The 26,446-nt window shown below is 39.5% G+C and overlaps 1 protein-coding gene across 2 annotated transcripts; it reads left to right on the top strand.

Annotated features, from left to right (window-relative positions):
* Window positions 1–1,771: 1,771 nt before the first annotated feature.
* LOC125138438 lies at window positions 1,772–25,363 on the top strand. 2 transcript variants are annotated; one of them, XM_047807745.1, is made up of 10 exons: window positions 1,772–1,941; window positions 18,438–18,531; window positions 18,627–18,738; window positions 18,858–19,024; window positions 19,496–19,659; window positions 19,749–19,890; window positions 19,976–20,069; window positions 20,207–20,270; window positions 21,187–21,272; window positions 21,384–25,363. In XM_047807745.1, the coding sequence occupies exons 1-10, from the start codon at window positions 1,906–1,908 to the stop codon at window positions 22,177–22,179; spliced, it is 1,755 nt and encodes a 584-aa protein (XP_047663701.1). In that variant the 5' UTR covers window positions 1,772–1,905; the 3' UTR covers window positions 22,180–25,363. The 2 variants fall into 2 exon arrangements, with proteins under 2 accessions (XP_047663701.1, XP_047663700.1); XM_047807744.1 differs by lacking the exon at window positions 1,772–1,941 and adding an exon at window positions 16,931–17,114.
* The last annotated feature ends 1,083 nt before the right edge of the window (window positions 25,364–26,446 follow it).

The following is a 26,446-nucleotide window of genomic DNA, read 5'->3' as shown; positions in this document are numbered from 1 at the left end:
AAGCAGCATGGCGCATTGAAAAGCACGAGGTTATTACATGTGAACTGAGTGTAAGATTGTAAGAAGAGTAAGATTGATTACTATAAGACTAATTAATCAGAAGAACTCTAATGTCTCCTGAATCCTGATTGGAAAGCACACGGTATGTTTGGTTATGTTTGTTTTGTGTATTAGTATGTTTAATAGGCCATGTGATTGATCAAACAATGTCATGGAATTCACTTCATTACAAATCTGAGTGCAATTTTATTTTATTCTTTTAGTTTTTCACGGTGCTCAATTGAAGTTGTGGTGAAACAAAGAGTAAATATTGAAGTTCTGAAGGCATCAGTTGAAGCGTGGTTTTTCTAGTCACGGAGAAAAAATTCAGGAGCCGTTATAATTATGTTTACCTTCTGCTCTGTGTTTATGTTCTGTAAAGCTGCTTTGAGACAATGTCTATTGTAAAAAGCGCTATACAAATAAACTTGAATTGAATTAAATTGAAAACTTGAATTGAATCATATATTTAATATGTCGCACCTCTGTCTCTATGGAATCAAGCGCGTCTCCCCTGGAGTTCTTAGTCGAGCCTGACACTTATCAGCCAATCAAAAAAACAGGCTATACAATAGCCAATCAGGAAATAGCACTATTGTATATGGGCAAGATTTAACACAACAACCAATAAAAAAACATATTCATTAGAGAGGGTATTTTCGATGGTCGGGTTGAACCAAACCTCAACACGAAACAGCTTGTCTCTGGACGGGACATTGTCCTCAATTATGACCCTAAAAATGTCTGGGCTTGTGCTGAACTGTTTTATATGGGAGCAACATTACAAATGATAAAGGAGTCCAAAAAGGTAACAAACACTTACAATAAACAACACCAGTCGTGCACGTTTCGAGGCTCACAACCCCGCCCACACAGAGAGCGCTCCCTTGGCTGCTGCAGATGATGTGAGTGCGCTCTCCGTCTCTGTCGCGGATGTAACCAGATCCTTCCGACAGGTAAACATCTGCAAGGCTGCGGGTCCTGATGGCATCCCAGGCCGTGTGCTCCGAGCATGCGCATCCAACTGGCCGGTGTGTACTGACTATGAGCACATTGTATCTTTTCCACATTTGCACATTTCACCTGGTACTCAGCATTTTGCACATTTTTCACCTGTATGTAAATTGTCTAATTTCTGTTTCTTAACTACTGTATGTAAATGGTTCTGCAATTTCTGGAGCGAGAATTTCACTCACCATGGCACATGTGCTGTGGTGATGTGACAATAAAGGTGACTTGACTTGACTTGACTTTACCAGTCATAATCTCTCTCTCTCTCTCTCTCTCTCTCTCTCTCTCTCTCTCTCTCTCTCTCTCTCTCTCTGTCTCACACACACACACACACACACAAATTAATAAATGAAAACAAAACAAATTCTTTGTATTTGGTTAAATTGTGGTCAGTGATCCTTACTCCCCCATTTTTTATTCTTTTATGTTTTTTAATTTTTTTTTTTTAATTTTTTTTTTTTTTGAGGGGGTGGTTGTAGATGTCACGCTTGCCTGTCTTCAAATCTTGAGAGCCCTGCATTAAGATCCTCGCAATCCTCGAGAGTAATTTCTTATTGTACTGAAATGACTCTCTAGTTTCGACATTGTGTGTGTGTGTGTGGAGTGCTGGGGGATGGGGGTGTGTTTAGGGGTGTGGGGGTTTGTTTAGGGGTGTGAAGCGTTCTTACTCTTTTCCACAGAACGACTGTTGCTCAGTTGTTCCAGTAAAAACACACCCACTCTGCCCAGTCCCCCAATGAAGAAGTGAGGTTCTGGTTGTTCCCAAATGCGCCTTCAGTGCCATCAACGCGATGGAAAGTAAACTCCATTAAAACAGAAAACGTGTTATGTGGACGAAGAAAACCGACAGATGAGATGAGAGGAATAACCTGGAAATCATTTTACGCACCGGTGAGTTTGTGAAGCGCGTAAAAGCCTTTATATCTCTGTAGAGGTTCCTAGAAAGATTAATGGGCGTAAATTTCATGTAACAGTAGGGGGGGGGGGGGGGTAAATATAAAATTTCTCATGAGCAATTTTTGAAGGGGACACAAATAATACAGTCTAATTGTACTTATAAAGACATGTCCTCACAGTGAAAATCTTTGCTTTTATCATTATTATTGTAGCATATAGACTGTGTCATTATGGTTATTTTCAAAGTTTTTCTCAGGTTCTATGACAAAGCAGATTTTTCTTCAAAACTATTTATTGCATTGTTTGTGTTGTTTACAGTTAAGCCATCAACATACAATAAAATATAAACATGACTTATTGTGAAAAATATATATAAAATAAGTAATGTTTTGTAACAAAATAAATTATTAAATAATCACTTTACAGTAACTGCTTATATGAATAAACACAACAAAACGGCTTTGGCGTGTTAGTCACAGTGCACTGTGCAACTATATTGTAAACAAGCTATTGTAAACACGTTAACTAGATAAGTAAGATTTTAATCGCTAATCTAGCAGAGTCATGGAAAATTACATCGTTAATCAGTATGTTTGCCGCAACTAATTTATGAATGAGTCTGCATCAACTACGTTAAAGAGAATAGATATATTTAAAGTGAATAAAATCCCCTACTTAATGGAGTTGAACATTAATTGAGACGCAGCCACACACCTGGATTTACGCCCATGTATATGTGTGGCTGCGTCTCAAGTTAATTTCAATGTATGAAAATTTTAAAATTTAAACAGAAAGTTAAAAATGTAATATGTTCAGAGAATGTGTATGTGCATGTTTATTTCAAACCACGCGATGCCAGTGTTGCGCGGTACTATGGAATTATGGGTCAGAGCGTAGCAATGACATGGACACGTTAACATGCTGACATAAATAACTACCATTTATCTGCAAGTGGTTCAAAAAGGCGCACACGGTAACTGTTAATAGCATGTCAAATATTATAATGTTGTTCATGTGCTGTTATGTAGGATATATATATATATATATATATATATATATATATATATATATATATATATATATATATATACATATATATATATATATATATATATATATATATATATATATTAAGTTGTATAAGTATATAAGTTGTATATAAGTGTATTGTGCATTGTAATGTCGTGATTGAGACTAATTATGAATGGATTGTAGTTTGTGGATGTTTATTATGATTGTGAGATGTGTATTTGAATGTTATATGTTTATATTTTTTATAGTTTTCACGGTGTCTCAAGAGAGAGCGAGTGAGAGAGTGTAAATATTCAAACGACATCAGTACGATGCGTGGGCATTATTTTATTGAACCAGTGCAGCTACAGTGAAAACGTACCGCTGGTATTGCCAAAGAAGATTAAAGTCAGAGAAATCAGAGAGAAGATTGGCGATTATCCGAAGAGAAGACTATTGCAGAGTGTGGGCGAAGCGTTAGTTTGCTGATTAAGAGAAGACGGGAGTGCTGGCTCCTGGCAACGTTAAAGGCAGTACATTAATTTACTAAGAGAGGGCGTCAGACTACGGTTTTGCAAATATGCTTTAGAACTAAGGCTTCAAGTGCGACGTTGCTGTAATATATTACTCTCTACAGACAGAAGAGTACGACGGCATAAACAATGTCAGTTCATAGAGAGACATCACAAGTTGAGGAACCTACTGGACAAATTGAGTCCATTCAGGTAGAATTGACCACAACAGAAATGCACCAGATAGCAATAGAGTCAACCTCTGTCACTGCCAAGAAAAAAGAACCTAGAATGTCCTCACGGGGTAGAAAATTAACTCAAAAAATGCTGGAGCTTAACCATTTAAGCAACTCAGAAGGAGAACAAAGTCATATGCCCAGTCAATATTTGGGACTTCAATTATCAAATCTACCGCTCAAAGTGACCACTCAAGGTGTTCATCAGAACAACCAAGCATCATAACAAAAAGAGCAGAGTATGCTGCACAGCTCGCAGCAAAGCAGGCAGAAATAAAGATGGAAGAGGCTATCACTGCACAAAGGCAAGAACTAGAAAGACTCGAACATGAAAGAGATCTGCAAGTAATAGCGGCTAAGCTCAAAGCATACTCGGAAGCAGATTCAGGCGAAGCAAGTAATCAAAGCAGATCACCAAGCAGTGAAGCAGCCTATCGTCTTCCAGTTTCTCAAAAAGAAATAAAAAATGAACAGATTTGTGAGAACAATGACAATGTGCAAACAAACCATACAAACAATGATGCATCGTTAGCACAAGCCCTACATGACACAATGGTACTCACCAGACTTCAAGCACCCGAGCCCTCAGTCTTCTCAGGGGATCCACTTAAATTCTTATAGTGGAGCGCAAGTTTCAAGGCATTGATTGAAAGACGATGCACAAATCCAGCTGATAGGTTGTTGTACCTACAAAAAATATGTCAGTCGAGAAGCACAATGTGTGTTAGAAGGAAGCTTCTTTAGGAAGGATGACCAAGCATGGGACGCACTGAATTCTAGATATGGACACTCCTTTGTGATTCAGTGGGCATTTAGAGAGAAACTGAATAACTGGCCAAAGATAGGTTCAAAGGACTCAGTTAAATTGAGACAATTCAGTGATTTCCTCGCAGCATGCAATAATGCTATGCCATATGTCAAAGGACTTCAGGTGTTAAATGACTGTGAAGAAAATCAAAAGATGTTGCAGACTTCCAGGCTGGGTGACTTCTCGCTGGAACCGCCATGTGACAAAGCAGTTGAGAAAAACGGAAGAATACCCTAATTTCAAGGAGTTTGCTGAGTTTATGGCACAAGAAGCAGAAATTGCATGTAACCCTGTAACATCCTTTGGTGCTTTGAAGTCACCTGAAGAAAAACCAGCTAGAGATGTAAGACGACAAAGAGCTAATGCATTGATCACAAATGTGAAAGCACCAGATAAGTCAAACGCAGAGATGAAAGCTTACAGTGCTTTAGAACACAACACAAGAACCTCAAATGGAACTAAGAGAGTAAATGTCCCACCTTTAGGTTCAAATCCAGTTCCTTGCATGTGCTGTGGAGAAAACCATTCTATCCACAAATGTCAAAGGTTTGCTAACAAGCCAGAAGAAGACAAGAAAAGATTCATATTTGACAACAACCTCTGCTTCGGCTGTCTTAGGAGAGGACACAACTCGAAGGACTGTAAGAGTAAAGCTATTTGTGCCATATGTAAGAAGCACCATCCAACACCATTGCACGAAGACCGTTCTTCTACCACAGAAGACACATCTTCTCATGCTATGCAATCTGAAGAAACAACTTCTCTTTCTTGTTGTGTGGACAGAGGTGATTGTGGGAGCACATCTATGATAGTGCCTGTATGGATTTCTTTACTCACAGCTCCTGAAAAGGAGATACTAGTGTATGATTTATTGGACACACAGAGTAGCAACACCTTTATAGATCAAGAGGTATGTGAAGAGGTGGGAGCAAGTTTAGAGCCTGTCAAGCTAAAATTAACGTCAATGATGGGAAAAGATTTCATTATTCAGAGTGAAAGAGTTAGTGGGCTTAGAATTAGGGGGTTTTCCTCCCAAAGTCTTGTCAACTTGCCACCTACCTATACCAGAGATTTCATCCCTCTTGAGCATTCCCACATTCCAACCCCTGAAATGGCCAGAAGGTGGAACCATCTGAACAGAATAGCACAAGAAATTCCAAAGTTGATGGATTGTAAGGTCGGATTATTAATAGGCTATGACTGCTCCAGGGCACTGGCTTCACGACAGGTCATTATAGGAGGTGATGATGAGCCATATGCCATTAAGACGGACCTGGGATGGCGCATTGTTGGCAGCTCACCACGGGTTGCGAAGTCGTCAGAGGTTATAGGCCTGTGCCATCGTGTGTCAAAGAAATTCCACTACTGACACCAGCCACTGTCATCAGAGCCCTAGAATTAGACTTCAAAGACACAAGCCCTGGGGAAAAGAGCATATCACAAGATGACATGCAGTTTATGCAGTTACTGAATGACAAAATATGCTAAAATGCAGATGGGCACCAGGAAATGCCCCTAGCTTTTATGACGCCCCCAGCTTCCAGAGAATAAGCGGTTGGCTCTACTAAGACTGAAGCATCTGAAAGGAAGACTTGATAAAGATCCCAAATTCAAGGAAGACTACATTAAATTCATGGAAGGTGTATTTGAGGATGGTGATGCAGAGAGAGCTGAACACTCACCCAGGGCAGGAAATACGTGGTATATTCCTCACCAAGGTGTCTATCACCCAAGAAATCCAAACAAAATTAGGGTTGTGTTCGACTGCTCTGCCAAATATAATGGCACGGCCCTAAACGATCATTTGGTATCTGGACCTGATCTTACCAACGGCCTAACAGGAGTGCTTTGCAGATTCCACATATACCCAATTGCAGTCATCTGTGATGTTGAGAAGATGTTCCACAGGTTCCATGTAAGCCAGGAGGACAGAGATTGCTTACGGTTCCTCTGGTGGGAACATGGGGATACGAATTCTGAGCCAAAGGAATATCGTATGAAAGTCCATCATTTTGGAGCGACATCCTCTCCTGCTTGTGCAAATTATGGAATGAAGTATCTCCCAAGCCAAAATGAAAAGGAGTATCCTGCAGCAGCCAACTTCATACGGAAGAATTTCTATGTTGATAGTGGCCTTGCTAGCGTAGAAGATGTGGACACAGCTATCAACCTTGTGATGGAAGCACAAAATGTGTGTGCTAAAGGAATATTGCATCTTCATAAGTTCTTCTCTAAGAACAGAAGTTCTGGAGTCAATTCCTGACAGTGAAAGAGCTAGTGGAGTTCAGGATGTGGACCTCAGTCATGACAACCTCCCTATCCAGACTGTGTTGGGAGTAAAGTGGAGTGTGAATAGCGATGCCTTCACCTTCAAGGTTGCTCTGGATGAGAAATCAGCAACACAGCGAGGAATCCTTTCTACTGTAGCTTCTGTGTTTGACTCTCTAGGCTTTCTAGCCCCTTTTCTACTGCAGGGAAAGAAAGTACTACAGGATATGTGCCAAAAAGGCATTGAATGGGATGAACCGCTGCCTGGAGAGTTAAGACCCCAATGGGAAAGCTGGATAAACGATCTAAAGAATCGGGAAAAACTTCAGATCCCAAGATGTTTCATTCCCCAAAATCTGGAAAGAGTGCAGAGAATTGAACTCCATCACTTTTCTGATGCGAGTAGCCATTGCTCAGTGAAGACAAGGTGCACTGCTCTTTAGTCATAGGTAAAGCAAGGGTTGCACCCACAAAGGTTGTTACCATAACTAGACTCGAGTTAACAGCTGCAGTGGTCTCCTCAGCAGTCAGTAGTATGTTAAGAGAAGAACTGGAGCTCAAAATTGACCAAGAATATTTTTGGACTGATTCTAAAGTAGTCTTAGGTTACATCAATAACGATGCCCAAAGGTTCCATGTTTTCGTTGCCAATCGTGTCCAAAGAATCAGAGAAGCATCAGACCCTGCACAGTGGAACTACATCGATACAGACCAAAATCCAGCGGATCAAGCATCTAGAGGCCTCAGTGTTTCAGAGTTGATTAATTCAGACTGGCTTACTGGACCAAAGTTCTTGTGGGAGATCTTGTTGGGAGATCCTGAGATCAAAACACAGGTCCTGCAAACTAAAGTAGTACAAGAGGACAATTTTTTGGAGAGATTTATTCGTTTCTCAAAATGACATACAGCATTAAATGTGGTTGTGCGGACTCAGCTACTAGCAAAAAGAGACAAAATACCAAAGCCCATAAATGTTGAAGACTTGAGGAAAGCCAGCATTGTACTCATAAAATTAGCACAAAGGGATGCCTTCATAAAGGAAATGGAAATACTGGGCCATGACAAACTGCCAAATAACCATCCATTGTTCCAGCTTGACCCAGTGCTACAAGATGGTGTCCTTAGGGTGGGAGGGAGACTGAAAAAAGCTAACTTACCTCTGGACTTGAAGCATCATTTAATCCTGGGTTACTGCCACAATAAAAATTAGCATCAAGGCAGAGGGCAGACCCTCAATGATCTGAGAGCCAATGGTTACTGGGTCATTGGTGGCAGCAAAGTTGTAGCCAACTACATAAAACAGTGTGTTTCCTGCAGGAGAGCTCGCAGGCCAACAGAAACACAAAGGATGGCGGATCTACCTATCAATCGTACTGAACCATCACCACCCTTTTCATACTGTGGAATCGATTGTTTTGGGCCATTTCACACCAAACAAGGTCGCAAAGAGCAAAAGAGGTATGGTCTCATATTCACCTGTCTTTCCTCCAGAGCAGTCCACGTTGAAATGTTGGATGACTTGACAACTGATGCCTTTATAATGCCCTATGTTGTTTTATAGCTATTCGTGGAGCTGTGAGAGAAATCAGGTCTGATCAAGGCTCAAATTTTGTCGGGGCAAAAAAATGAACTGTCAAGAGCACTAAAGGAAGTAGATAAAGACAGACAGATTGCTTAACTAGCCCAAAAACAATGCGACTTCACAGTGAATGTGCCCCATGCCAGTCATATGGGTGGTATTTGGGAAAGGCAGATCAGGACCTTTAGGAGTGTTCTAAGCTGGGTCTTACTGCAAAGTGCTGGCAGATTAGATGATGCTTCTTTAAGAACATTCTTCTACGAAGCCATGTCAATTATCAACAGCCATCCACTGACCATCAACACACTCTAGGGCCCCTTACCCCAAACCATTTGCTTACTATAAAAGCTTCTGTGCCGCTGCCTCCACCAGGAAAATTTGTAGCAGAAGATATGTATGTCAAGAAAAGGTGGTGCAGGGTACAATATCTTGCAGAGCAATTCTGGTGTAGATGGAGGAGAGAATATCTTGCAAATATCACCCTCAGACAACTCTGGCATTCTCCAAAATAGAATGTGAGGATTGGAGATGATATTGTTATTATCAAAGAGGAAGAGATTCCACGCAATGAATGGAGGCTTGGAAGAGTGTTTGATGTTTGTAAAGATGAAGATGGATTGATGCGAAAGGTCACAATACAAATAGGAGATAGAAAGTTAGGTAAAGAGGGTAAAAGATACAATAACCTTTCCATTCTGGAACGTCCTATCTATAAGTTAGTTGTACTCATAGAAAACAACTAAATTGTGTTTCATTAGAAATATTTTAAACACTCACACATATTATAGAATATTTGAAACGTTAAATGTATGTAAGGGTTCGATAAATAACTGTTTCTGGTATGTGGTTCTGGAATTACTAGCTTTATTCAAACCTGTGCATAAAGTTCTCATAAATCAAAGTAATTGGTGGGAGTGTAAATGTCTGCAAGAAAGTTTAACTGTTCTTTGTTATTAATACAAGTTAATTTCAATGTATGAACATTTAAACAGAAGGTTAAAAATGTAATATGTAATGTTCAGAGAATGTGTATGTGCATGTTTATTTAAAACCATGTGATGCCAGTGTTGCGCGGGACTATAGAATTATGGGTCAGAGCGTAGCAATGACATGGACACGTTAACATGCTGACATAAATAACTACCATTTATCTGCAAGTGGTTCAAAAAGGCACACACGGTAACTGTTAATAGCATGTCAAATATTATAATGTTGTTCATGTGCTGTTATGTAGGATGTATTATATATATAAGTTGTATATAAGTGTATTGTGCATTGTAATGTCGTGATTGGGACTAATTATGAATGGATTGTAGTTTGTGGATGTTTGTGGATGTCCTGGTCCCCTAGGAGACTTCCTGGAAGAAATGGACTCACTGCTTAGTGCTTTCCCTTCTGATAGCTCCCCCCTGACAGTGCTTGGTGACTTCAACCTCCCCTCTGACAAGCTACATTCTTCTTCCCTCCTGTCTCTTCTCGACTCTTTCTCCCTCACACTCAACAGCTACATCCCCACACACAAAGGAGGCAATGTCCTGGACCTGGTTTTCACCCGTCCTTCTCCAGCTACATACGTGACTGCTACCCCACTACACGTCTCTGATCATCACCTGGTATCCTTCACCATCACTCTACCTATCCTACCTAAAACTACCTCTCACCTCCTCGCTCTTACTCGCCGCAACCTTCACTCTGTCTCCCTTTCATCGGTAGCTTCTGGCACTCTTTCTTCCCTTCCTGATACTGAGTCTTTTTCCTCACTACCCTTGGACTCAGCCACAGATACTTTACTCTCATCTCTTTCCTCAACTATGGACTTCCTCTGCCCTATGTTCACTAAACCCAAGAAAACTTCTTGTTCTGCTCCTTGGCTTTCAGATGTGCTGCGCAACAATCGAAGAGAGCTAAGATCATCAGAGAGAAAGTGGAAGAAATCAGAACTTGATGCAGATCTTGATTTTTACAGAACACTTCTTGTCAAGTTCTCCTCAGATGTGACTGCCAAGACTTCCTTCTACAAGGAAAAGCTTGAAGCTTCCTCACATGACCCTTGGAAATTCCACAACATCATCTCTTCTCTGCTCAACCCCCCGGCTCCACCTTCTTCATCCTCCCTGACTGCAGAAGACTTTGCTTCTTTCTACCAGGAGAAGATTGAGGAAATCTGCCTGACCTTCACTTCAGCCCCGACTGCACTTACATCTCAGAGTATGCATTCCCCTACACCTTCGTTGTCACATTTCTCAACTGTGGCAGCAGAAGAGATTTTACAACTCATCCAGTCCTGCAATCCTACCACCTGCCCATTGGATCCACTCCCTACCACTATTCTCCAAACCATCTCACAAGACCTCTTGCCCTTCATTTCCATTATCGTCAATAGATCCATAGCATCTGGTCAGGTACCAACTACCTACAAGAGAGCAAGGGTTATTCCCATCCTAAAGAAACCTGCTCTGGATCCATCAGACATCAGTAACTACAGACCGGTATCACTTCTCTCATTTCTTTCAAAAATTCTTGAACGCATTGTCTATAATCAACTGTCTGTCTATCTCTCACAGAACAACCTCCAAGATCCCAAACAGTCTGGCTTTAAAGCAGCTCACTCTACAGAGACAGCCCTTTTGGATGTCTCTGAGAAGCTACATACTGCTAGATCAGCCAAACTGTCATCCGTCCTTATCCTCCTTGACCTTTCTGCAGCGTTTGATACGGTCAATCACAAGACTGTTTTGTCCACCCTCAAGAGTCTTGGGATTTGCAGATCAGCTTGGGAATGGTTTGCCTCCTAGCTGGAAGGACGCTCATATCAGGTAACATGGAGGGGAGTGACATCTGCTCCACGCAGACTCTCCACTGGCATCCCACAGGGCTCAGTACTTTGTCCTCTTCTTTTCTCCCTGTATACTCACTCTCTTGGGGAAGTTATTTCATCACATGGGTTCTCTAACCACTGCTGTGCTGATGATACACAACTTATCTTCTCTTTCCCACCCTCAGATGCCACAGCTTCTGACCGGATCTCAGCATGTCTGGCAGAAATTTCATCATGGATGACTGCCCATCAGTTAAAGCTCAATCCTAGCAAAACTGAACTGCTGTTCATCCCAGGTGATTCATCCCCAGGTCACAATCTTGCCATATCCTTGCACAACGATCTGATCTCCCCTTCAGCCACAGCTCGCAACCTTGGGGTAACCATGGACAATCAACTGTCCTTTTCCTCTCATGTTGCTAATGTGACTCGCTCATGTCGGTTTCTTCTCTACAACATTAGAAGGATTCTGCCATTTTTGTCCACACAGACTGCTCAGGTACTTGTTCAGTCTCTTGTCATTTCTAGACTGGATTACTGCAGCACACTGCTGGCAGGTCTACCTATGGACGCAATCCGTCCTCTGCAAATGATCCAAAATGCAGCTGCCCGGCTTGTTTTCAACTTGCCAAAGTTCTCGCATACCACCCCGCTGCTGCGATCCCTCCACTGGCTTCCGGTATCTGCACGCATCGGATTCAAAACACTGATGCTGGCCTACAAAGCCAAAAATGGACCAGCTCCCTCTTACCTCAAAGCCCTCATCATTCCTCGCACTGCACCCCGCAACCTCCGATCTACCAGCACTGCTCGACTGGTTCCACCATCTCTCAGGGTAAGAGGCAAGTATACTACAAGACTCTTCTCTGTTCTGGCACCAAGGTGGTGGAATGAACTTCCCCTAGAGGTCCAGACAGCTGAGTCACTGGCTATTTTCAAGCGGCGGTTGAAGACCTACTTATTCAGGAAACACTTCAACTAGCACTTCTTTCCCTATCTTTTGCATTTAAAAAAAAAAAAAAACCTTTGACACTTTTTCATTGTAACTTTGAAAATGTTTTAAACTCATGGTATCTTAAGTATGTAACCTAGTGAACCAGCATTAATGTATTCAATGTTAGAGATTTAAGCACTTATGTACGTCGCTCTGGATAAGGGCGTCTGCCAAATGCTGTAAATGTAAATGTATTATGATTGTGAGATGTGTATTTGAATATGTTTATATTTTTTATAGTTTTCACGGTGTCTCAAGAGAGAGCAAGTGAGAGAGTGTAAATAAATTCAAACGACATCAGTACGATGCGTGGGCATTATTTTATGGATGGATGGATGGATGGATGGATGGATGGATGGATTTTTTATTAATATATATATTCCTATCTGTTAGCCCTGAATCTTATGTTGTTATGATTATTTATTTCCTTTTTTTTAAGTCCATTTAAACAGTTAAATAAACAATAATCTGTTTACTTTCATTTCATGCAGCCTATTAGGGTGGGTACCATAATCCTCATCCTGCAGCTATGCCTTGTGATCAGTTTTAACTTTACTGAACCTTCTGGAGACTATACAAGTGCAGGCAAGTTTGTGCATTGTTTTTGAAGCCTCTGGTAAATTATTGTCTATCAGTTAGAACTTTAAATACACTGACAACTTAAATCTATATATTTTCAGAGCCTAAGATGGATCTGGAGTGCCTTAATGATTACATAACAGAGATGATGTGTAGTTTGACTTCAGACCAACAGCTCATCTGCCCCGAGTACAATGTGTCTCTATTTAACACGTGAGTACATCAGTAGACCCTAAATGAACAACAACGTCCAAAAATATGTAAAATGAACGTTTTCTCAACTGGCACATCTGTTCAGTTTGCTGTTCCTTCTGTTCCTTACTGTTTTACAGAAGAACACTTCAAAGATTTACTTGTGATTTAAAGCAACGTATTTCCAGCTCATGTGAATGCACAGTGCATGTGGACTCTGGCTTTGTTTTGGGAGAGGAATACACGTTTAAGGTGTTGAGAAACGAAAACCTACTGTTCACTACAAACTTCGGTACTACAGAAAACAGTAAGTAGGCACAACATCTAACTGAATGGTTTATGGTTTAAATTTAATCTTAAGCGATGATCACACTTTATTTTTGCAGTGTCTGAGAATGAAAAATGTGTTTAAATTATTTAAGCAATTAACACGGCTGCGTCTCATCTGTGTTTGGTGTTTTGTGGTCCACAATAGTCACATCTTAACAACATCTTATTTTATCATTGGCCACAGCTTGTGTTAACATTAGCCACATTATGTTCTAACATGTGCCCCATCTTGTTACTGTTATATTTGTAGCGTTTATAATTGAACTTATTGCCAGTTCATGAATTCATTTCTTTTAAACAGTTAAACCTACAAAACCTGTCATAATGACAGTCAAGGAAACAAAGAATGGAAACTTTCTCATTGCTTGGGACACGATTTATAGGATTAAAGAGCCTGTATTCAGCGATGACCTGATTACGGAGCTCACTTACTACATCGAAGGAACTAAAGGGATGAGAAAAAATGTAAGTGAGCTGTACGTCAGTTCGCATAATAGTGAAAAAGTAAATAACTGAACTTTACATTTGCAGCTATTTTTTGTTTCTTCATACAGGTGATCGTACCAACAAAAGGCCAGTATGAGCTTGTAGGCAGAAACCTTGAGTCAAATTCCAACTATATTGTGATGGCAAGAATACAATCACTCTTAAATGACAGATTTAGTGACTACAGTGATCCATATAGGTTTTCTACACGTAAGTCTTTTTTTATTTCAATAAAAATATGATCCCATTTACTAAAAAAAACAATTGACTGTATTACATCCTTCTGTGTCCTCAGCCTCAGGACTAGGTCAAGCTAATAATTCCCCTCATATTGTGAATAGAAATGTTAGGAGTGGAGTAACTGCCATACAATGTGCACATGGTTATCCTTATGTGACAATCTCATCCAATACTGTAAAGAAACAAAGTGAAATTAATGCAGCAAAAAGAGAGAAAAGAAATAAGACAACAAAGAGTGAGGAAAAAGGAAGCGTGGAAAATAGACTAAAAGAAATGGGGAAATTGTTATGACATAAAGAAATTGAAAATATCTGATTAAAACTGTAAAGAAAAAGATCTAGAAGGAAGCTGATTCAACCCAAAGAGGAACAGACACTGTACCTAGACAGTTGGATCAAGATTATAGAATTGTTATGAATTTTCTCTTTCATTTTATAGAATGACAAGTTTCATTTACCTTTATATGAATTTATGCAACCATTATGTGATTAAGAAATTATATAATTTTCATTAGTATGTTTAAATATTAAGACAGAGAGTAACAGTGAAAGCTTAAAAGGACATCACAAGGCTTTGTGTCAGCAGAATAAGAACACACAGTCAGACGTGCCGCCTAAGAGACTTCTCAGGATGTTTTGCAGAAGCAGGAGATCATGAGAGACCTGACGGTATGCTGACAGAGGCAGAATGATTTGAACTATTTGAAGGAGATTTTGTTTGTAATTTTCTTTTCTTTTACATTACATATATTACACACATCTATTTGTATTACACTACTTTTAATAAAAACAAGGCCTCCCATTGTGAGGATCCTGAAAAGACAAAAAGGTCTAAGTCTGTGTCCTTCATCTAAAGATTCAATCAATAAAATAGGTAGAAGAACTAGCAGCAGAACCTTTGTTAGAAGACCGAGGGACTTTGAACGATACCCGCGTTCAAGGTACAGTAAGAGCAACTCTAATTGTTGATCTTGTGTTTCCAAAACTAACCCGTGCAAACTAGGACACATCCTTTAGTGGGGTTGTGGAAGGGTTTCCTACACAATCCGAAAACAAGTGTCACTAGAGGACATGCATGTCAGTATAATTTCTTCAATATGTATAACTCTGATCATCAACATTTTTATCACCTACTATTTATGCAGCAAGTAAGAATGCTTCCATTTTATTTCCTTTAGATATTTTATTTACAGTTTTTACAGTTAGTTGGATGTTAGTATTAAAGTGGGAATATAAACAGCATATTACAGTTTAAATTCTCACTCACTCACTCACTCACTCACTCATTTTCTACCGCTTTATCCGAACTTCTCGGGTCACGGGGAGCCTGTGCCTATCTCAGGCGTCATCGGGCATCGAGGCAGGATACACCCTGGACGGAGTGCCAACCCATCACAGGGCACACACACACTCTCATTCACTCACACACTCACACACTACGGACAATTTTCCAGAGATGCCAATCAACCTACCATGCATGTCTTTGGACCGGGGGAGGAAACCGAAGTACCCGGAGAAAACCCCCGAGGCATGGGGAGAACATGCAAACTCCGCACACACAAGGGGGAGGCGGGAATCGAACCCCGACCCTGGAGTTGTGAGGCGAAGATTCCTACTCCGAAAATAGCTACTAGTTTTGTAAAACAGGTACGCAGCGTTTTTGTTCCTATTAACTGTTGTACCCATTTTTTTTAAATGAGTGGATTAAATAGCGTACACGCCACATCCGAAAGGCAAGACGTTTTACCGTCAGTTTAATTATGGTCTGTGGCACAAAAAACCAACAAGGAAAAGTTTCAAAGAGAGAGAGAACAAGCATTATGTCTATGTCTTTGTGTTATGTAGCACCCTGATCCTGGAGAAACGTCTCATATCACTGTGTACTGCAACAGCTATATATGGTTGTAATGACAATAAAAGCTTCTTGACTTGACTTGACTTGAAACGGACTTTCCTCTTCTATTAAGTATAGACTAGTGGTATAGACTCATATGGACTTTTCTCTTCCATTAACAGGGCTGTTATGTGTCACGCATTGAGAGTGACAGTCCCTCATGTCGGTCTTTTGTCACGCTCTCCCACCACACATCGTATTTGTCACGCAGAAAACCTTTTTGACTACTTATCATATATTTAATAAGCCGCAGCGCCCAAAATGTATCAGTCCGCACTGCTGTCTCTATGGAACCGGGCAGGAATCAAGCGCGTCTCAGTTCTTAGTCGAGCCTGACACTTACATAACACAAAAAAGAGGCTACACAATAGCCAAACAGAAAATAGCACTTTCTGGGTAAGATTTAACACAACAACCAATTAAAAAAACATTCATTAGTGAGGGTATTTTCTTTTGTCGGTTTGAACAAAAGCTCAACACGAAACAGCTTGTCTCTGGAAGGGACAGTGTCCTCAATCATGTCCCTAAAAATGTCTGGGCTTGTGCTGAACTGTTTTATATGGGAAAAACATTACAAATGATAAAGGAGTCCAAAAAGGTAACAAACACTTACAATAAACAACACCAGTCATAATCTCTCTCTCTCTCTCTCTCTCTCTCTCTCTCTCTCTCTCTGTCACACACAAATTAATAAATGGAAACAAAACAAATTCTTTGTATTTGGTTAAATTGCGGTCAGTGATCCTTACTCCCCCATTTTTTATATTTTTTTGTTAAGGGGGTGGTTGTAGATGTCTTCAAAACTTGAGAGCCCTGCATTAAGATCCTCGCAATCCTCGAGAGTAATTTCTTATTGTACTGAAATGACTCTCTGTGACAGTGTGTGTGTTTGTGTGTGTGTGTGTGTGTGTGTGTGTGTGTGTGTGTGTGTGTGTGTGTGTGTGGGTTGGTGGGGGCTGGGGGGAGGGGGTGTGTTTAGGGGTGTGAAGCGTTCTTACGCTTTTCCACAGAACGACTGTTGCTCAGTTGTTCCAGTAAAAACACACCCACTCTGCCCAGTCCCGCAATGAGGAAGTGAGGTTCTGGTTGTTCCCAAACGCGCCTTCAGTGCGATCAACGCGATGGAAAGTAAACACGGTTAAAACAGAAAACGTGTTATGTGGACGAAGAAAACCGACAGATGAGATGAGAGGAATAACCTGGAAATCATTTTACGCAACGGTGAGTTTGTGAAGCGAGTAAAAGCCTATATTAGTAAAAGCCTTTATAAGTAGAAGTTCCTAGAAAGATTAATGGGCGTAAATTTCATGTAACAGTATGGGGGGGGCAATAAATATAAAATTTCTCGAGCAATTTTTGAAGGGGACACAAATAATATAGTCTAATTGTACTTATAAAGACATGTCCTCACAGTGAAAAACTTTGCTTTTATCATTATTATTATAGCATATAGACTGTGTCATTATGGTTATTTTCAAAGTTTTTCTCAGGTTCTATGACAAAGCAGATTTTTCTTCAAAACTATTTATTGCATTGTTTGTGTTGTTTACAGTTAAGCCATCAACATACAATAAAATATAAACATGACTGTTATTGTGAAATATATATATAAAATAAGTAATGTTTTGTAACTAAATAAATTATTAAATAATCACTTTACAGTAACTGCTCTATGTATAAACACAACAAAACGGCTTTGGCGTGTTAGTTACAGTGCACTGTGCAACTATATTGTAAACAAGCTAACGTTAACTAGATAAGTCAGATTGTAACCGCTAGCAGATTCATGGAAAATTACATCGTTAATCAGTATGTTTGCCGCATGAATGAGTCTGCATCAACTACGTTAAAGAGAATAGATTTATTTAAAGTGAATAAAATCCACTACTTAATGGAGTTGAACATTAATTGAGCCGCAGCCGCACACCTGACTCGTGTGTGCAGAGTAAGTGAGATGAACTGGGAAAGCAGGCAGTGGGTCAAACCACTGTGAGGAAGGAGAGGGGGAACTCAACTGTTTCTAAGAAAGAAAGAAAGAAAGAAAGAAAGAAAGTGAAGTGACATACGGCTAAGTACTGTGAACCATACTCAGAATTCGTTCTCTGCATTTAACCCATCCAAAGTGCACACACAGCAGTGAACACACACACAGCAGTGAACACACACACAGCAGTTAACACACACAGCAGTGAACACACACCCGGAGCAGTTTCTGCGTTTTTTTTTCTACTTACACAATTATTAAAGTATACATACATATATGATTCACAATAGAGAGCGCGATATATTTTTTTTTAAATGGGGGGGGGGGGGGGTCCACGGATGTGGGGGACAACCCTCGGATGGGGACATGTCCCCTCCGTACCCCCGCGGGATTTACGCCCATGTGTGTATATATATGTGTGTGTGTGTGTGTGTGTGTGTGTGTGTATGTTTTTTATTAATATATATTCCTATCTGTTATTTATTTCCTTTTTTAAAAGTCCATTTAAACAGTTAAATAAACAATAATCTGTTTTTGTTGTTTACTTTCATTTCATGCAGCCTATTAGGGTGGGTGCCACAATCCTCATCCTGCAGCTATGCCTTGTGATCGGTTTTAACTTTACTGAATCTTCTGGAGACTATACAAGTGCAGGCAAGTTTGTGCATTGTTTTTGAAGCCTCTGGTAAATTATCGTCTATCAGTTAGAACTTTAAATACACTGACAACTTAAATCTATATATTTTCAGAGCCTAAGATGGATCTGGAGTGTCTTAATGATTACATAACAGAGATGATGTGTAGTTTGACTTCAGACCAACAGCTCATCTGCCCCGAGTACAATGTGTCTCTATTTAATGCGTGAGTACATCAGTAGACCCTAAATGAACAACAACGTCCAAAAATATGTAAAATGAACGTTTTCTCAACTGGCACATCTGTTCAGTTTGCTGTTCCTTCTGTTCCTTACTGTTTTACAGAAGAACACTTCAAAGATTTACTTGTGATTTAAAGCAACGTATTTCCAGCTCATGTGAATGCACAGTGCATGTGGACTCTGGCTTTGTTTTGGGAGAGGAATACACGTTTAAGGTGTTGAGAAACGAAAACCTACTGTTCACTACAAACTTCGGTACTACAGAAAACAGTAAGTAGGCACAACATCTAACTGAATGGTTTATGGTTTAAATTTAATCTTAGGCGATGATCACACTTTATTTTTGCAGTGTCTGAGAAAGAAAAATGTGTTTAAATTATTTAAGTAATTAACATGCTGCGTCTCATCTGTGTTTGGTGTTTTGTGGTCCACAATAGTCACATCTTATCTTAACAACATCTTATTTTATCATTGACCACAGCTTGTGTTAACATCAGCCACATTATGTTCTCACATGTACCCCATCTTGTCATGTTAGTAATGTCAGTTCCCTGTATTTATAAGAAGGATCAAAATGATCCCAAGCAATTCTTATGTGTTGAAGAGAATTTATTGACAGTAACTCAGTAACTAGATCATATTGTATACTGTTATATACAACACATTTATCTGTTACTGTTATATTTGTAGCGTTTATAATTGAACTTATTGCCAGTTCATGAATTCATTTCTTTTAAACAGTTAAACCTAAAAAACCTGTCATAATGACAGTCAAGGAAACAAAGAATGGAAACTTTCTCATTGTTTGGGACACGGCTTATATGATTAATGACCCTATATTCAGCGATGACCTGGTTACGGAGCTCACTTACTACATCGATGGAAGCAAAGGGACGAGAAAAAATGTAAGTGAGCTGTACGTCAGTACGCATAATAGTGAAAACGTAAATAACTGAACTTTACATTTGCAGCTATTTTTTGTTTCTTCATACAGGTGACCGTAACAACAAAAGACCAGTATGAGCTTGTAGGCAGAAACCTTGAGTCAAATTCCAACTATATTGTGATGGCAAGAATACAATCACTCTTAAATGACAGATTCAGCGACTACAGTGATCCATATAGGTTTTCTACATGTAAGTCATTTTTTATTTCAATTAAAAATATGATCCCATTTACTAAAAAAACAACTGACTGTATTACATCCTTCTGTGTCCTCAGCCCCATCTCTAAAGGACTATGTCAAGATAATAATTCCCCTCATATGTATAACTCTGATCATCAGCATTTTTATCACCTACTATTTATGCAACAAGTAAGAAGGCTTCCATTTTATTTCCTTTAGATATTTTATTTACAGTTTTTACAGTTAGTTGGATGTTAGTATTAAAGCGGGGATATAAACAGCATATTTACAGTTTAAATTACATTGTGTAAATCTTTTGATTGCAGAATCCTGATTGTTTGGTGGTTCAAGATTCCTACTCCGAAAATAGCTACTAGTTTTGTAAAACAGGTAGGCAGCATTTTTGTTCCTTTTAACCCATTTTTTTAACACGACTTAAATGAGAGGATTGAATAGCGTACACGCCGCATCCGAAAGGCAAGACGTTTTACCGTCAGTTTAATTATGGGCCTGTGGCACGAAAAACCTACAAAGAAAAGTTATCTTCATGTCTTTTCTCTAAATCACAGCATGCTACTGATTGTCAGGAATGTCAGGAACACGTAAGCAGGACACATAATCGCTCAGATGCTGTCATTTTCATTTGAACTTTCTGTTGCCAAATTTCAATGACAAATTCCTGTCATAGTTTCATGAGACAGCTGTACGAAAGCTCTCGTCTACAGTATCTAAAATGGCATAATTACGGTGGCCGAGAAGTGCAAAACAAATTAACAAATCCGAAAACACATTAATAAATCCGAAAACACAACGACAATTCAGACAACCCGAATGAGGTTGGTATAATTTGTGATTGGAACACTTACCGATCATTGGACAAGACACCTGTCACTCAAGGTATACATGAAGTTCAACAGTATGCCGCAGGGAAAAGTTGGAATGGATGGATGGAATGGATTACTGTGGATTAATTTTCTTATATTTAAACGGAGAACTTTACACATTACACATAAGATTCCATACCTGTATATCTTGAGTGACAGGGGTCTCGTCTGATGATCGGCAAGTATCCATTCACAAACGATACCTACCGTTTCCGGGTTGTCTGAATTGTCGTTGTGTTTTCGGATTTGTTGATGTGTTTTGCACTTCTCGGCCACCGTACATAATGGCCTATTTAAAAGCAAGAAAAGAAAAGAAACAGAGTGAGAGAGAGAGAGAGAGACAGACAGAGAGAGCATTATGTCTATATTATTTCCAAAAGCTATAATTTCATTCTGTCTCTCATACGTTTGACGTTCATCAGGTCCCAAACTTGCTGTCATTTCAAAACGACTTTTCACCTGACAATCTCGACGCTTCAAAGCTGCTCCACTCCAGAGATAAGATCTGGTAATTCTTTTCATTTACACCCATTAGAGAAGTATTCAAAGAAACACAAAGTCCTATTAATGTCAAGAGCTTTTTCTTCTAAACTCCTGCTGTTTTCCTGACATCAAACAGGCCTGCGTCTTCTCCGGTAGATGTCCGAGGTGAAAATAACAGCCTCAACAGCTTCGGTAGAGACGGAGATTCGTCAGGAGTGAGTTACAGCCAAACGGTAATTCAGAGTATAGAAGCAAACAGTCCTGAAAATAACACTCATGGGAAAGAATCTCAGTCAACAGTCAGTCGAATGCCAACATCAACACAATATTATAAAAACCTGACATCGCTCAGCAATGACAGTAATGTTCTAATGCCGTATGGGAACAGCTCTGACTTCAGTAACAAGCCCTATATGTTTTCACTCTCTGACAAGATTCACAACCCCACCAATGGACACTGTATCTATGACTTGAATCAGCATGAGAGCATTTTTCCTTCTTTGGAGAAGAACTTGGACCCAGTGATCCAGACAGATTTGGAGTATGGCCCGTGTACCCCGTGTACCCCATGTACCGGAAGCTCAGGGTCTGAAAACGTCACACCCTCCAGCAGCGAGATTATCGTGGTTAATGGATATCAGAGCCTTAATAACATCCTGGATCGTGCATCAAAACCTCAATCGTTTATCAGCCCTCATAATGACATTTCCCTGATCACAGAAAAGATCCTCTGCAGCAAGAACGCACACAACATTTCCTATGAAAGCCCCATCATCCCAGTGGAGAACGAATATAGAGATTTCCGTAGCTTACTCCAAAATTCAAACGAACAACATAGCCTGGTCACTGGCCCTGAATTAAAACAGCTTTGTGGCCTGGATTTGCATACATCTCCAGGTATTGAAATCGACTGTTCATATCACAGGGTATGAATTCACAGTTCGGAAACAGAATTTCTCTAAACGTATTTGCAGGCCAGACCTTTTCATGCAGCTTAGCAGCGAGATCAGGCTTAAAAAATATAAACAATAAAGTGTATATTTGTGCTACACGTGTGCACAACACAGCAGCATCGTTATCCAGATGTTGCCTGATATCCGATCTTTAAACTCCATGAAATACGAAACTTTATCCGAATCCATAAACTAAACTTTAGCGAGATGACATTTTTAGGACAAACTGTAGCAATATCAATAATATGCATTTAGTATTAGAATGCAGCATTTAGTCAATGCAGTAATTTACATGTATTTTACTAAAAAATGGTTAAGCTTCTAGCGTTAAAGCAGAAATACAGCTGACGGTTTGTCGTTTTTATTCAGTCTGGTATCTTATCATATGGTTATTATTATGGCAATAAGATAAGAAAGATCACAAACACCGAACAGATCCGGATATTTAGACATGAGGAATTAAAACTTCAGTGAGAATTAGGTAAAAGAAGAAGTGTAGTAGAGTGATGTTTAATTACAGAACTTGTGAAAACAAGCATAAAACCAAAAACCACTTCCTTGCAGTCTGTCGCCTTAATGTGAGAATGTGATTTGAGATAAGACTACACGCTTAACCCTGTCGAAATATTTCATCTGGAAGGACGGACCACCGTGATTGTTGTTATATGGTGTGCTAGATAAACTTTTCACTGGAAGCATCATGTAAATATTATGTACGTTGTCACGGAACCTCGTTTGTCATGCCTCTGAAATGACCTACACAAAAAAATTCATATGCTCTTTGTTTCCTGAAAATTCTGGTTAGGGAACTTTGTTGGAATCTTGTGAGATTTTATCGAATCTGCCACATATAAATACTGTACACTATGTAATACAATTAGCCTGTCTATACTGTATTTAACTTCCTTTTAGAGTTGTTTTGGGTGTCATGGCTTTTCACATCGAGGCTTACGATGACGCCAGAGAGATATATTTGGACCGAATGAATCTTCACCATTGGGTTCTGTGGAAGGCGAAGCACAGGCTAAGCAAACAAACATAAAGAACTTCAATGACAAAAGAATACAACACGTGATGAGAGGAACGTATGCACAAGCTCACAGGAAGCTGTCATTTAAATGGACACAGACGGTAAACTTGTGTCAGAGTAGAGCTGAAGCAGAGCCTGAGAAAATAACCTGTAATATCGAAACAAATTCGAATTTCGTTTGAAATCTCTTGAATGGTTGCACTTTGTGCCTCACAGCTTCATTGTCTCCAGCCAGTCCGAGCTTCTGCTAAGGTTACCTGGGGTTCAAGCCGGATACAAACAGATCTATCTGTATTTAAATACTAACGTAGTTAAATCGCTTATAAATTTAATATGCACTCGTTTTGTGAAACCGATTTGTTTCGTATTAACCACGTTAACTAAAGAAATATCGATATGAAATATGAGCTGAACTAACAAAGCAAACCAGATTAAAGTTCATAAATGAAGACAAAAATCAGATGAGATCAGATTCAGCTTTGTCCTTGTACATAGAAAAAGATTAAGATTAAGAAATGTAGTTCGTTTTGAGCAGAAGTGCAAATAACAAGCATGTGAATACGACAGGAAGTTAAATAAGTTCAAGCGTCAGGATTCTGTCGAACAGTCGCAGTTGTAAAGTGTACCAGTAAATCTGTGCAATATGGGAATTAAAGAGGGTGTGTGAGGAAAGTCTCAGGGGTGTGTGGGTTAGTGCATTAGATCAGATCGCTTATTCAATTAAAAATCCAATTCCGCGATGTAAAGGCCGAATGCACTGTAATGGCACACGTGGTGCGTAATCGGGATGTGTGCGTTTTAAAGACCGCATGAAGTGATTAATGAGTGACTCATCATCACTGATGAACGGGAATGAGTTGTGCCATCTGTGCCATCTACGTGTTGATCGGCATTTATCAACATCCCCATGTGAAGCCAGAGAAAAGAGAACCGAAGAAATTCAGTCTTTTCAACACTATTGTAAATACAGCAGATATTTTTTCATTTAGTTTGGATTAACATGTACGTTTAAAACATCCCTAAAACATTCTCACTGTCTGGCTGTGTAGAGTTTTGCATGTTACTCTGGGTTCTCAGGAATTCTTCACACCTCTTAAAAACATGTCACGGCATGACTGTGATCGTCTGGGATCTCATCTCGGTCCTATTCACACCTTAGGGCTAATTTTCAACTGACGGGATCTCGAATCGGAATACGGAGAACTCAGACGTCTGTTGTGTATATGCGAGAGCAACGGATTTATGACTTTTACACGCCACACGTTGTGTCTCGTATCCTATTTTCAAACATTTGCTTCAGCAAGTTCCATTTGCTGGAAACTGCAGACTGATATTTAGCTTAATCACTCACAGGAACAGAAATACGCAAATAGAAATAAAATAAAAGATGGGGAATGAGTATGTGGGAATGTTTCTAGATTTAATGTGATACTTGTGGCACAAGCACTATTCTTGTGTGTGTGTGTGGGGGGGGGGGGGGTTGTTATTGTATATAGTGTACACAGCCCTGTGTTACATGTAAATTTAATTGACTTTATCCTAGTAATGTGACTGTATCCTTTTCCTGGTTGCTCTCAGATACATATCAGATGTCACCACAATGCGAGCGTTCAGCTCAGGTTTCAGGTTTTGTCTGTATTTGTGTATGTTATGATGTTAATCTTGTGTCATTCACTTGAGCTGATTATTGAAAGAATGGCTGTCTGTGCTGTATATCTTTTATAGAAAAGTCGTGTAATACTACAGAACAATCGTGACTCATTCGTGTCGGGTCGCTCACTCGTTCGTGACTCATACGAGGTACCACACGAAAAACTACATTGTTATTGGAGAAACATCAGATCTGAGCAAAACTGACTGACTCACTCATTTCCCTTGAATACACAGTTTGCATGCTTCTAGTCATTATGTACAGATTTAACTCTTAAAGGAAAACAAAACCCATCAGATTGATTAAAAAAACAACAACTCTGAATCCTGGAGCGACTGATGAAACCTGTTGACTCTATTGTGTCTTTGGAAATTTTTATGATTTATGACTGAAAATAAGATTTGGAACAACTACATATTTGAGTTTCTGTTGTTATTTTGATGAATAGATCTGATGAAATAAAATAATGAATGCTCACAAAACGCTCACGTCTGGTCTTCATTATCAAACCCTGGATTAAAAATGCGGGTGAAACAGAAACAAGGTTTTAACTTCAGTTGATATAAATATTCAATAAACAGTACAAGAAGACATTTATTAGAAAGGTGACACAGGAATCTTTTATTAATAAGCAGCACTTCGTAGTAATGTTCATCAACTCATCGCAAATTACCAGTGAGCTGAAGACCAACAGACTGGCCTTCGGATGTTTTTTCCAGCGGCTGTAAAGGTTTATTGCACTCTATCTACTTGTTTCTGAATCCATTTACTTGAAAGCATAAATACAATCATTACTCTACATTTTAGTGCAGCACTTTCAAACTGCTTTAATGTGAACGGTTTAACTGCCTTCGGATGTAGAATGAATTAAAGAAACGCAGCTTTTACGGGCTGACGATCGAGGAATCGATACTCCATTATCTATTTGTGATTGCGGGACATTTATCTGATCGAAGCAACGTAAAACGTCTCTTCCGTTTCTCGAGTTTCACTTTAATCGTCTTGCTTGATTATTTAAAAAAAAAAGCCTGTTGGAACGTCTAATGCTTGTTGTCGTTTGTAGAGCGTTCGTTCTGGTTTTTAAACCACATACCACGTGGTCCTCATTAGAGGAACTCGACAACACAGCTCTTTTTATCAGAGGGCCAAGAAATTTCCGACTGTTTTGTGTGGTCAAATATCTTTGTCGTGATTCACTTCATATAAAAGCAAACACTCAGAGAGAGGGGGGGGGGGGTTCCACCTTCAAGGTAAAAGTTGATCTCAAACCCCTTTCTGCTCTCTGAGATGCTCCAAGTGTTTTTTCATAAGCATTTAATATTTTATGTAACAGGGGAAAAAAACACACGTCTAAATTCCCCTGAAACCAACAGAGACCTGACTCATCAGACTCACAGCCAGAAATCCTTTAGTTTCTTTTTACTGATTACAAATTCCTGATGATTTCCTGGTAAAAATGGTTATAATAAAAGTTCTAAGAGGTTCATGTGTGTTGACTTTGGTAATAAATGTGACGGTTAATGTGAGTGGACAGGATGTGGTGAAATTTCCTTTACCGATGTTAT

The sequence above is a fragment of the Tachysurus fulvidraco genome, chromosome 24 (assembly GCF_022655615.1).
Source record: "Tachysurus fulvidraco isolate hzauxx_2018 chromosome 24, HZAU_PFXX_2.0, whole genome shotgun sequence".
In the NCBI taxonomy this organism is placed as follows: Eukaryota; Metazoa; Chordata; class Actinopteri; order Siluriformes; family Bagridae; genus Tachysurus; species Tachysurus fulvidraco.
Note: the sequence above shows the minus strand (reverse complement) of the source record. Positions and strands in the feature narration are given on the sequence as shown.